The following is a 12,443-nucleotide window of genomic DNA, read 5'->3' as shown; positions in this document are numbered from 1 at the left end:
AGTTTGTATCTTTCTGAGCTAGTTGATAATGATGGGTTTGAGGCATTATGTCCTCCACCACCTCCAGCCCAGGTCCCAGAGCATCACTTTGCACAGAGTGGAGACCTGATACATGCTGGGTTGTCTATTACTTAAACATAAACCTGAATTCTTACTGAGGAATAACCCTGAAAATTCATCAGCTGTTCATCCAGCAAAAAATTTATTATTTGAGGATATAAAAATGAATAAAGCAGACCCTGTACTTTCTAGGAATTCCAAGTCCACTAGATGTCTTAAAGTTTGTGATATTATCTGGTAGATCTTTAAATTTTCCCCCAAAAGTAATACATTTTTGCCTCTTTTGCTATGTGCCTCTGTGAAAAACCTGCATTATTTCCTCTATATAACCAGAAAAAACCTTTAACCAGAGGTAAAGAAAACCAGGTGTTGTCCCTGATGACAATGATCAGATTCAGTCTTAGCTGGGGCAGCTGGTATTTCAGAGCAGGTGGGGAAAGTAAGGGGCAAGCCTTCAGATCCTGTATCTGTGCTGATAACTGCCAAGCATTGGGCATTACCAGTGTGCCAGGCAATTTGCATACATAATCACTAAGCTTCCCATTAACCCTGCAAGGTTAATATTATTAACTTCAAGAGGTTCAGAGACTATTTCAAAGCAATACAATTAGTAATTATAGAGCTCAGACCTATGTAAGAATGTTTCAAAGCCTGATCTTTGCTCTGCACCACCACCACTGTGCCCCCAAATTCAGAGGATCACAGAGAAGAATGCAGGTGGGTGGGGGAGAGTTTGCATGGCTGCAGTCAGTTGGGAGGGGTGGGCCAGGGCCAACCCTGACCAGCCCTTCCTCTGTGCTCCTCGTTGCAGGAATTCGTGAGGTTGACAGTGTCCGACATGCTGGTAACATACATCACCATCCTGGTGGGGGACTTCCTGAGGGCGTGTTTTGTCCGGTTCATGAACTACTGCTGGTGCTGGGACCTGGAGGCTGGATTTGTACGTCACCGTTTCACAGCTATTCCACAGAAAGTTGTTTGAACCATCCCCTTTGATAGAGTCACAGGCATACTGTGCATTTCTTTAGATGCTTAATGCCAGTCTCTGCTCTGTGAAGTAGGAAAGTATTTACTGTGCATTTCCTTTAAGTGTTTACCTGCCTTTTCCTAATGAAATTAACAATTGAAATTCTTATCTGGAAAATGGAGGCGTTTGGCCCTGGGAAAGGTGGACCACACACTTCATTGCTGAGCAGAGAAACGCCGAAGCAGCATCGATTCTCACTAGGGAAGACAACGAACGCTGGGCTTCGAAGTCCACACTGTGCAAGCTGCAGGAACAGAGTGAAAGTGTTAAGAGGAAATGGTAGCTCCTAATTTTTTAAAATATATCTTTTCTTGATTTCAGAGAAGAAGGGAGAGGGACAGAGAGATAGAAACATCAATGATGAGAGAGAATCATTAATCAGCTGCCTCCTGCACGTCCCACACTGGGGATCAAGCCCACAACCGGGGCATGTGCCTTGAACAGGAATCGAACCTTGACCTCCTGGTTCATAAGTTGACCCTCAACAACTGAGCCACGTCAGCTGGGCATGGCAGCTCCTAATTTTTGAAACTCTAATGAAATCCTAGAATGTGGCAGGGCAGATGTGGACATGAATGTTTCAGAAATTCCTGAAACACACCACAAACACAGTAACCTTTGGTTCTGTATTCTGGATTGTGCTTTGACTAACCTCTTTGATTCTCATTCCTCCCCTGGCTATTCTTCTTCCCCATCTACCTGGGAGACTGCTCATTCTAAACATGTCATTTCCTCTCTCCAGTGGCCTTCTATGATCTGGCAGAGCCTAAGGCCCCATCTCTCCTGTGAGTCTCTACCAAACCCCTCACTTGCCCACCCAGTGGTCACTGGTCTTGGGAGGGACCTTCCCCTTAACTGAGCTCCAACTTTTGTTACTATGTCATCCTCATCCTCGCCGGCAGCAGGGTACCTGGCCCAGGTAAGGGCCCTAGTATAGGTACCTGTCATATCTTTTTTTAGTCACCAGCCACAGTTTACACAGGCCTACTCAACTCCTGCTCAGTGAGGAAAACTTCGTAATCTTATCTGAGAACAAGGGTGCAAGAACCTTGTGCTCAAAAAAGATGGCATCTTTATGTCATGACATTGCTAAGATGGCATTGCTCTCAAATTAATTAAGTTCAACAAAATCTCAAAATTATACTAAAGTTCATTTGAAAACTAATCTTGTGAAAATAACCTGGAAAATAATTAGAACAGTAGAATGAAAGGGACTAGACCTACCCTTATATTAAAACATACTCTAGTCCGGTTTGGCTCAGTGGATAGAGCCTGGACCTGAGGACTGAAATATCCCGGGTTTGATTCTGGTCAAGGGCACATACATTGGTTGCAGGCTCCATCCCTGAGCCCATGTGTGGGAGACAACCAATCAATGTGTCTCTCTCACATCTCTCTCTCTCTCTCTCTCTCTCTCTCTCTCTCTCCCTCCTTCCCTTCCATTCTCTATAAAAACCAATGGAAAAATATCCTCAGGTGAGGATTAACAACAACAACAACAAATAAAGTCATTTCTTTAAAAAACACTCTGAAGCTATAGAAACTAAAACTGTACTAGGGGATGGACAAACTTATCAATGGATAGAATAGAAAGTCTAGAAATAGGTACATTCAATATGGGAATTTAATTAACGATACAGGGAGTCTTTCCAACCAGTGGGAAAACAAAGAATTATATAACAAATGGATTGAGACAACTGGATAACCATAGGAAGGGGAACTATATCTCATTCATTTTACCTAAATAAATTAATTGCAGCAGAATCAAAGTTTTAAACATCAAAAAATGAAGTGATAACTTTCTAAAAGAAAGCATAGCTATATATATAAAAGCCTAATACGCTAAGTGTCCGACCGGTCGACCGGTCGCTATGACACACACTGACCACCAGGGGGAAGACGCTCCAACCAGTAGGTTAGCTTGCTGCTGAGATCTAGCCAATCAGCACTGGGCAAGAAGGCCAGACATGCCCTGGAGCCAACCTCCCATGGTCCCTCCCTGGCGTCTAAAATATTTCTTCTAATCAATTTCCTTTCAAATGTGTATGAATCCGTGCACTGGGCCTCTAGTATAATATAAAACTTATGTTGGGATGAGGCAGATTTTTCTAAGCAAATACAAAACCCAATAGATAAAAAGTTTTTTTAATATTTTAAAATGTTAAATTGTAAATTCCCAAGATTTAACCTTCATGTGTTTGGATTTGTACGTACTTCCTCCTTTGATCCATGCTTGCCTGACCTTCCTTTTTCCTTCTCTTAACTTCTCATTCCTCCTCCTCTCATTCCTGTAACCTGTTATCTCCACTCCTGGAAGGCAAATTGGGAAGCAGGTTTAACCATGTTTCATGAGGACCCCGACTCCCCAGTGCTCACAAATTTGTATTCTTTCAAATACTTCACAGATCTCCCAAACTCTGAAAATCTGAGTCAGCCTGAAAATTTGTATCTAGCTAAGCCTTTTCTTTTCCATGAATGCTCTACGACTAGACAATGATGAGAAGGAGAAAAGAGAATTAGGGGGATGATTTACTTTGTTTGTTTGTTTTTTGTTTTTTAAACTTCCTTCTCAAAGTCCTCGTTTAATTATTTGCATTCTCATTATTTATTAGAATTACTCCTTGATTATAATTTCAAGGTGCATTTCTGATAAGAGCATTGGTAAAATGTTCTCGTGGGGGCCAGGGTCCTCTCAAGAGTACACAGTCAGCCCACAGGCCTTAAATGGTAAAAACTCTCACATTTTATTCTTGAAAAAGACATTGAAAAAAGTTTCAACTCTGAGAACTTCAAACTATTTCTTTAATTGAGGGGACACCCTGTATGTTAAGGAAGCAGACCCTGAATCAACAGTTCCTCTCTCTTTGGGATGGAGAGGCCCCGGCTTGGCCAGTGGCTGGTAGTAATGTCTGGCTGACACCATCTAACATGTTTCTCTCTCTCCACCCCCCGCCACCCTCCTTTATCTCTCGGCAGCCTTCATATGCTGAGTTTGATATTAGTGGAAATGTGCTTGGTTTGATCTTCAACCAAGGCATGATCTGGTGAGTTACCCAGTTCATCTGGGGATCACCTCACTTGGGGAGTCAGAAAACTGGAATCTCGGGCTTGGCCTCTGAACTAGCTGGGAGAGGCTAGAGCTCCCCGCTTCCATGTGAAAAACAGGGGGCTGGACTAGGTGAGAACCAGCAGTGTCTGCCCACCCCTGTGCTCTGGTGGGCACAGTGAGGGAAGAAGAGAAGAGGTGGAGAGAGAAGGAAAACAGAAAGAAGAGGGGGACAGGGGAAGGACAGCGGGAAGAAGGCAGAAAGGAAAAAGTGGGGAGGGGAGGGAAGTGAAAGGGAGGAAAGAAAGAAGGAGAGAAGGAGGGAAATAAATGAACTAAGGAACTTCTTCCTCTGAGGGAGTTAGAGGAGGTTGTATAACTTCAGCCAAAGACTTTCAAGATGCCAATGGCTCAGTGCAAGTCAATGTCCAATTCTCTTAATTTGAGAACTTCTCAAATACGTTTCTGAGCAGTAATGTTATTTTAGGGAGACCATGGAGAAACGGACAGGAGGCCGTATAATTTGTTAGATGCCTGGTGCTGAGGCAATAATGCTCGGAGTGTCTCCTTCAGAGGAATGAATGGCTACGGTCTGGTGATAAATGTCCTGGTTAAATGGGGGCCCCTTCCCTTGGGACCTGCAGAGAAGGCGAGGCCTCCTCCCCCTAACCCATCAGTCCCATTTCCTTCTGTCACCCTTCCCTGGCCTCTCCTGCTGCCAGGCCAACCTGGTGTGTGTTTCTGCCCCTCCAGGATGGGCTCCTTCTATGCCCCAGGACTGGTGGGCATCAACGTGCTGCGCCTGCTGACCTCCATGTACTTCCAGTGCTGGGCGGTGATGAGCAGTAACGTGCCCCACGAACGCGTGTTCAAAGCCTCCCGATCCAACAACTTCTACATGGGCCTCCTGCTGCTGGTGCTCTTCCTCAGCCTCCTGCCAGTGGCCTACACCATCATGTCCCTCCCGCCCTCCTTTGACTGCGGGCCATTCAGGTGCACAGCCTTGGTTGCATAAGAGAAGCTCCCCCGCGCCCAGGCAGTCTGCTCAGAGAGCAGTGGCTCAGAATTCCAGTTCTGGTGTCACATCGGCCTGCGAAAGGCCATGGAGCTTGGGGCAAATCATGAGTGCTTGCTGCTCAGCAGTTTTCTGCAGGATGGAGATGCCCTGTGTCTGCACGATCCAATAGGGTAGCTACCAGCCATGTGGCTGTTGAACACTTGAAATGAGGACCAAGACACTGACTTTCTAATTTGCTTTCATTTGAATTAATTTTAATAATAACCCCATATGGCTAATGGCTACCATATTGGACAGCAGAGTTCTGACCTTTTAACATATGGATAAATAACGTAACAGGGATGGGGGTGGGAGTGTGGGGGGAGGCGGTATTCTGAAGATGAAATGACCATATACTGGTACAGTATTGACAAGCGCCATTCAAGGGTGAAGCAGCTACTGAGACTCTTGACTGGGACTCCATGTTTTGCAGAGCATTTGCCAGCACTGTGGGTTCAGGGTATATGTCAGACTAGTTTGGGAGATTGGACATTGAATAAAGAGATCAGTAATTATACAAGGAGGTACATTGAGAAATCTGTGCATCTACTGCTCTCTTTCCAAATGTGAGACCTTCTGGAAACAAAGCCCTCTCTCTACTCCATAAAAAGGAGTCTGTGGTTAAAGCCATCTGGAACATGCTGACTCTTTTATCTGCCACCTTCTCACTTAGAAATGCCTGATGCAGTTCCTTTATTAAAGGCTTGGAGGAATCATGCAATAAGATAAGATGTGCACGCTAATGTTTCTATCCTTATTGGCCACAGACCTTTCTTAATGTAACCCATCCAGGGCCGGGAGTAGGGTGAGGTGCCAACCCTGCATTTGCACGAGCCTGAGTGAATACCTCCTTAAATTGTGCACCCCAGAGCCTCAACCGCCTCGCTACAGTCCCTGCCCTGCCTACCAGTGTGGATCAACACACTTTGGGAAATGCTGCTCAGTTTATAAAGGACTTAGCTAGATACAATCCTATAGTTAGTGCCCCACAGTGAGTGTCATGGGAGCTCAAAGGAGAGAGTAGCAGGATTGCTCACAACAGACTATAATCTGGCTGACCAGAGGTTCAGACAGAAGGAAAGAGGGGCTAGATGTAGAGGAGACGGCCTGAATGCCAGGCTGAAGGGAGAACCACATGGCACAGGTGGTGGAAGCCGTCCTGAGCAAGGTTTGGAGGACTGGGCTCTGTGTGCAAATGCCAGTGCCCCTTTGCTGAGGCTGCCCGCCTGTCCCCAGGCAGGAGGCCAGTGAATGGGCCTGTGCCAGGCCAGGCCCTCACCATCTGCCCTACCCCGCTTCATCTGCTACCCTGAGAGGCCCTGGCAGCGTCCACCCAGGTGGCAGGGGAAGGGACCTGAAGATGGAACTCAGCAGGAAACATGGTTGCCACCCCCTTCCTGTCACTCCTCTGATCAAACCCCATCAATGGCTGGAACATTCATCCCGTAGATATTTTCAATGCTTCCTCTCACTTGCTTCAGGTCTTTATTCAAAGGTCACCTTTTCAGTGAGGCCTTCCTTGGAGACCCTAATGAAAATGACACACACACACACACACACACACACACACACACACACACTTACCATTGTTTCTGCTTATTCTATCTCCTTACTAACGTCTACATGCCATTCCTTCTGCCTATTTATCTAGTTTGTTGTCTGTCTCCTCCACCAGGACATAAGCTCCATGAGGGTGTGATTTTTGCTTCCTTTTTCACTGCTTTATACCCACTGTCTAGAAAAGAACACTGGGTCAATGCTTAAACTAGACCCTTCACTTCACAGAAATTCACTTTTACAAGGAGGGAATTGGGGTTTAGATCAGATCCAGACAAGCAATATAAATGAATGAAATGGGCAGCGATGCACAGCATATAGTTAAAAATAGGGGTTGGTAAACTGTAGCCCATGGACCAAATCCAGACCACCAACCTGCTTTTATAAACAGTTTTATTGGAACACGGCCACACCTGTTGGCTTACATATACTCTACGGCTGCTTTCTCCATACCACAGCAGAAGTGAGTAATGCCAACAGAGACCTCTGGATCACAAAACCTAAAATCTTTATTATCTATCTCTTTTCAGAAAAGAATTGCCAGCCCTCTGATTTAAAACATAGATTCTAGAACCAGCTCTGTCACTTGCCAGCTGGGTCATCTTGAGCAAGTTTCTTAGCTCCCTACACCACAGGTTCATGCCTATAAGATGGAAGTAACAGTAGGGCCTACCTCATAGGGTTGTTTTGAGGATTTAGTGTGTTATTATTTGTAAAGTACTTAGAGGAGTGTACAAGTCCATAGTAAGGCATATAAGCAAGTTTGTTAAGCCTGAGCCCTGCCCAAGTTGGGGGTAGCTGGCACTCATCACAATGCTATGAGGTAAGAGGTATTATCGACACCAGGGATCACCTAAGCTTTTCTGTAAAGAGCCTGATAGTAAAAAATCAAGAGGCACCATGAGGTCGTCCATCACGTCAGCCTTTAGAGAACTATTCCCATGCATGGGAAGCTGTGTTGGTTCCATAGCTATATTACAGGCAATGTTCTCCCATGAGAGTATAGGCGAAAGCCCATAAGATGTCAGACGCAGGAGGCCAATGTAGTTTGAGAAGTTGTGAGCGCACTGACCTGCTATAATCCTGAGCCAAAAGGGCAGCCCCTGGGAGGCATTTTTATTTGCAGTCCATTCGGGGCAGATCTGTGGTTCTTCCGGCTCAGTAGTGAGCGGCAGCTTTGGGAGGGGCGTGCACACAGTTGTGTGCTGTGTGAGCTTTGCAGCATGCTGTAATGTGTCCTCTTCTTCCCAGTGGGAAAAACAGAATGTATGACGTCATCCAAGAGACCGTTGAGAATGATTTTCCAACCTTCCTGGGCAAGATCTTTGCGTTCATCGCCAATCCAGGCCTGATCATTCCAGCCATCCTGCTGATGTTGTAAGTTAGCCAAGGCCCCTGGCTCTGCCTCATGGAAACCTCCCCTTCACAGTTGAAACTCCCTTAGCAGATCCTTCTTTCTTGCCCTCGTCGTCTGGATGTCCCAGAAGCAGATCCTGAGACAAAGATTCAAATGCAAGTAGTTTTTTGGGGAAGAGAGTAGGGAAGACAAACAGAAGGGACAGGAAGCTGCTTTATTATCATTGGGATGATGTTAGTCCTGCTGGCGAATCCTGGAAAACAGTGTGCTTCAGAGTTACCCCACTCAAGGGCAGGGATCTGGGGCATTTGCACACCAGCTCCCATCAGTCACTGGTTGTATGCTGCTGGGAATCTCGGGAGGGGAGAGGCGTTGGTTCATTGCCCAGCAATACGGGCCAGCTATATTCCCAGGGAGAATGGTTTCTGTGCGGGGGGCTGCAGGGGGAGCTCCAGGCACAGAGGTAAAGGTACTGGCAGCTGCAGGTTTTCAGGGAGCATATTGAAAGATAGGGGCCAAAGAATACTGGTGGGTGCTGACAGTGTCTGTAACACCCTCCTAAACATGTACTAGAAATACCAAAGACCTCTGGCTCTGAGTCGCTGAGAAACCTTAGGGACTGGTTCAGCCTGTCCCTGCAGGGCCCATGGGACTTCTCCACAGAGCATCCTGTGCCTAGAACATCATTCATCACTATCCCTCTCAAAGACTGAGAAACCCCTGAGGATGGTGGGTGGGTCTGAGGATGTCTGTATCTCCAACACCAGCCCCACACCTAGGGCATAGTAGGAAAACAATGAAAGCTTGTGGAAGGACCAGGGGAAGGAAGGAAAAAAGAAGACAGGAAGCTAGAGCCCTGAATTTGAATTACCTCATCAAAAATATACTAGGAGGTCGGGACGGTCCCGGTGAGATTGAAACGGCCCCAGTGAAGGTTGAAGCGACCCCGGTGAGGTAGGCATGGCCCCAGTGAGGTTGAAATGGCCCCGGTGAGGTAGGGACGGCCCCAGTGAGGTTGGGACTGCTCCAGTGAGGTTGGGACAGATAATGGGGACCAGTATAGACTGATGAACAGGGGTAGATGCAGAGACAGAGCAACATTAAACAGACTGTCAAACTACAGTGGGAAGCCTGGGGAGGGTTTGGGGGGGGGATTAAGAGATCAACCGAAGGACTTATATGGATGCATATAAGATTAACCAATGGACACAAGACACGGGGGTAGGGGGGTAGGGGCCGGGGGAATGTCAAGGGGGGGGAAAGGAGACATATGTAATACTCTTTGTAATACTTTAAGAAATAAAAATTATTAATATATATATATATATATATATATATATATATATATATATATATATATATATATATATATACATACATACATACACACACTAGGGAAAATATTAGGGGTTTTTTATAAATATCTATTTTTGGCATGTGTTTTTTAAAATTATGAAGTATTCCTAACATACAGAAAAGTACAACCATGTACGGGATCACAAATTTAGATGTTCACATCTAGCAATATTTGCTTCAGATCTGTCTCTTTAAGAGAAGCAAAATGTTACAGATACACTTCAAGCTCTCCCCAATCCTTTTCTCTTCCTCCCTCTCCAAAGGTAACCACTATTTTAATTAGCTTTAATCATTCTCATACTTATTTTGGTACTTTCATCATGTGTGTATGTACTATTGTTTTCTGAGTTTAAAATGTTTTCATGAATGGTCATACTACATAGCTTTCTTCACTCAACATTATGTTTAGAAGATTTATTCATGTAGATACATGAGCATAGATTTTAATATCGCTATATGTTCCATTGCATGAATGAATGGACCAGTTTATTCATTTCTCTGCATAGACATAGTTAGGTTGTTTCTACATTTTTGCTCTTGCAAATGTGCTCCTGGTACATATATGTCTCCATGTGAGAGTTTCTCTAAGGTAGACTTCTTGGAGTGGAACTGTTGGGTCATAGATATGTGTTTCTTTATTCTCTTTAGATAGTGTTAAACTGCTCTCCAAAATAGGTGTATTTCCTTACGTCTCAATTCCAAACATCTGCTCTAGTCCTGGCATGTGAGAGGGCTGACATGTTATAACAACCTGGACCCCCTGAGAAGATTCTGGAACCCAGACACCAAAACTGACCTTTGCAGGCAACTTCAGGGGGAACACAGTCACCCATAAACACTTTATCCTCTCTGACCTCCAGCTCCTCCCTAATAAATGGGTTGTTAATTAGGAGAAAGGGCAAGTCCTGGTGCAGAGAAAGTGCCAAAACAGAGTGGTCCCTTTACCCATCCTCCCTTCTCTATGGAGAGAGCTTATAGACTCTACTAAAGTGGCAGTGGCAGCCCACATGAGGGAAGGTTGGGGAGTAGCTAAGGCTTGAAGTTCAAGGAGAAAAGTGACAATTAGGATGAACCTAAAAAGCTCTCAGATAACAGGCTGGCTGAGCACCCAGCCCAAGTGGCCTCTCTGTTCTCAGGAGGTACAGTCCAGGTCATAGCCCCCAGCAGGTCCTGTGAAAGGGAAGCCCAGGTTCTAACCTTGAAGGACACCCAGTCCTGAAGTCAGCCAGTGGGAGCCTGATGCTGAAAACCAGAAACTCAGGAAAGAAATTCCATCTGTGCACCTGAGCGGGGGACCACCAGGGCATCTGCAGTTGTGTTTCTAGGCAAACGTGGAGCAGGTACTTAGCAGCTCTGCCTCTCTCCATACTTGACGACTGTGAAAAGAGCTTTGGCTTCAAATGTTGCTCTGAGGAGCACTAATAGATGACCTGGCCTTGGGCAAATTACTTAACCGTTCTGAATCCCAGGATACTGATTTGTAAAGATGGGAGCCATCATTTCTACTTCATGGAGTTTCATCAAAACCAGTGGGGGTGGGACGCACATGGCACAGAGCCTGGCACCGAGCAGTGCCCAGGAAACACAAGCAGCTTCTTTCGCAGACATGAAATCCCGCTACTCCCCCACCCCTTCAGATTTCCATAAGAGGGATGATTCCTTTAGCCGTCTTTTACTGAGCACTCTGAGGTAGAAATGTGTAGGTCATTTCCACGTTCCATCAGATAGAGAGAGCAGGGATGTCCAGGACCTTTTTTCCATGTTAAGTGGAGGATTTAGGATGGTAGGGCCTCTCTCCACCCTGCCCAGGGGCAAAGCCTTGGCACCGATTGCAAGAAGCCTGCCCTGATTTCTGGGAAAGGCATCCAGCTCTTGTCACTTTCCAAGGTCGCCGTACCACAGGGGGCACGCTTTTCTCTTACAGCCTGGCCATCTACTACCTGAACTCAGTTTCCAAAACCCTTTCCCGCGCTAATGCCCAGCTGAGGAAGAAAATCCAAGCGGTGAGTCTGTCTCGAGTTTCATTATCTGTCGAGAGTTTCATCCTGGAAGGTAAAATGATGCCATGGTTTTGTGTTTTGCTGATTTGCTCTGTGAGCCCAGTTGTGTGCTCTAAATGGCTTTCTTCTTTTTTTTTTTTTAATATATTTTATTGATTTTTTACAGAGAGGAAGGGAAAGGGATAAAGAGTTAGAAACATCGATGAGAGAGAAACATCGAGCAGCTGCCTCCTGCACACCCCCTACTGGGGATGTGCCTGCAACCAAGGTACATGCCCTTGACCGGAATCGAACCTGGGACCTTTCAGTCCGCAGGCCGACGCTCCATCCACTGAGCCAAACCGGTTACGGCGCCAAAAATATATGTATGACAGGTAGCAGCCTGTGAGATTCAACAGCATGCGTTTACATCCTCGGGCTATGTAGGTGTCCATAGCAATACTTACTTACATTTTAAGAGGTTGCTGAAGAACGGGATAAATTCAATGAATTCACCCAATGTTCACACACCATAAAACCAGTACTCACGATAATTCCTATAGATTAAAACTAATACTACAAATACTAAAGAAAACAGTGTTGTCAAAACCACATATTGCTTGTGGCCTGTGGCCTACGAGGTCTTGGAAGTTCCCTCCAAGCACAGGCAGCCCCTCTCAACATTAGCTGGCTTCAGACCCCTCTCTTCCAGTCTCCCAGCTCCCCCACCCTCACCTCCTACGTATGTAAACCCTCCCTAGGCCCTGTCCTCCTTACTGCCTCGATGCCTCTACCGGAACGAATCTCATCTGCTTCACAGCCAGTTCCCCATCCCCACCCCCATTTCCTTAATCCTACTGGTCTCTTGCCCAGATAAAGAAAACCATTGATCTAAGATTGGAGGCTTCCAGCCTGCAGGGCCAGGTGCACCTTCAAACGCTGTGCAAACCTGAGCTCTGCTGCCCCCTGCAGTCGAACCCGCAACCCGGGCATGTGCCCTTGAC

At 45.9% G+C, this 12,443-nt stretch overlaps 1 protein-coding gene across 1 annotated transcript in view; it reads left to right on the top strand.

Moving 5' to 3' along the window:
* TMC2 (transmembrane channel like 2) overlaps positions 1-12,443 on the top strand; it is a 55,749-nt gene that overhangs the window by 37,541 nt on the left and 5,765 nt on the right. Inside the window, exons 13-17 of the mRNA XM_059707498.1 lie at positions 872-1,000; positions 4,064-4,131; positions 4,887-5,126; positions 7,999-8,124; positions 11,385-11,463. Of these exons, the coding sequence (XP_059563481.1) occupies positions 872-1,000; positions 4,064-4,131; positions 4,887-5,126; positions 7,999-8,124; positions 11,385-11,463 (642 nt within the window). The remainder of the gene's footprint in view (positions 1-871; positions 1,001-4,063; positions 4,132-4,886; positions 5,127-7,998; positions 8,125-11,384; positions 11,464-12,443) is intronic.

This window comes from Myotis daubentonii, chromosome 8 (genome assembly GCF_963259705.1).
Source record: "Myotis daubentonii chromosome 8, mMyoDau2.1, whole genome shotgun sequence".
Classification (NCBI taxonomy): domain Eukaryota; kingdom Metazoa; phylum Chordata; class Mammalia; order Chiroptera; family Vespertilionidae; genus Myotis; species Myotis daubentonii.
The sequence above is the reverse complement of the archived record's forward strand: the minus strand, read 5'-3'. Positions and strand labels throughout refer to the sequence as shown.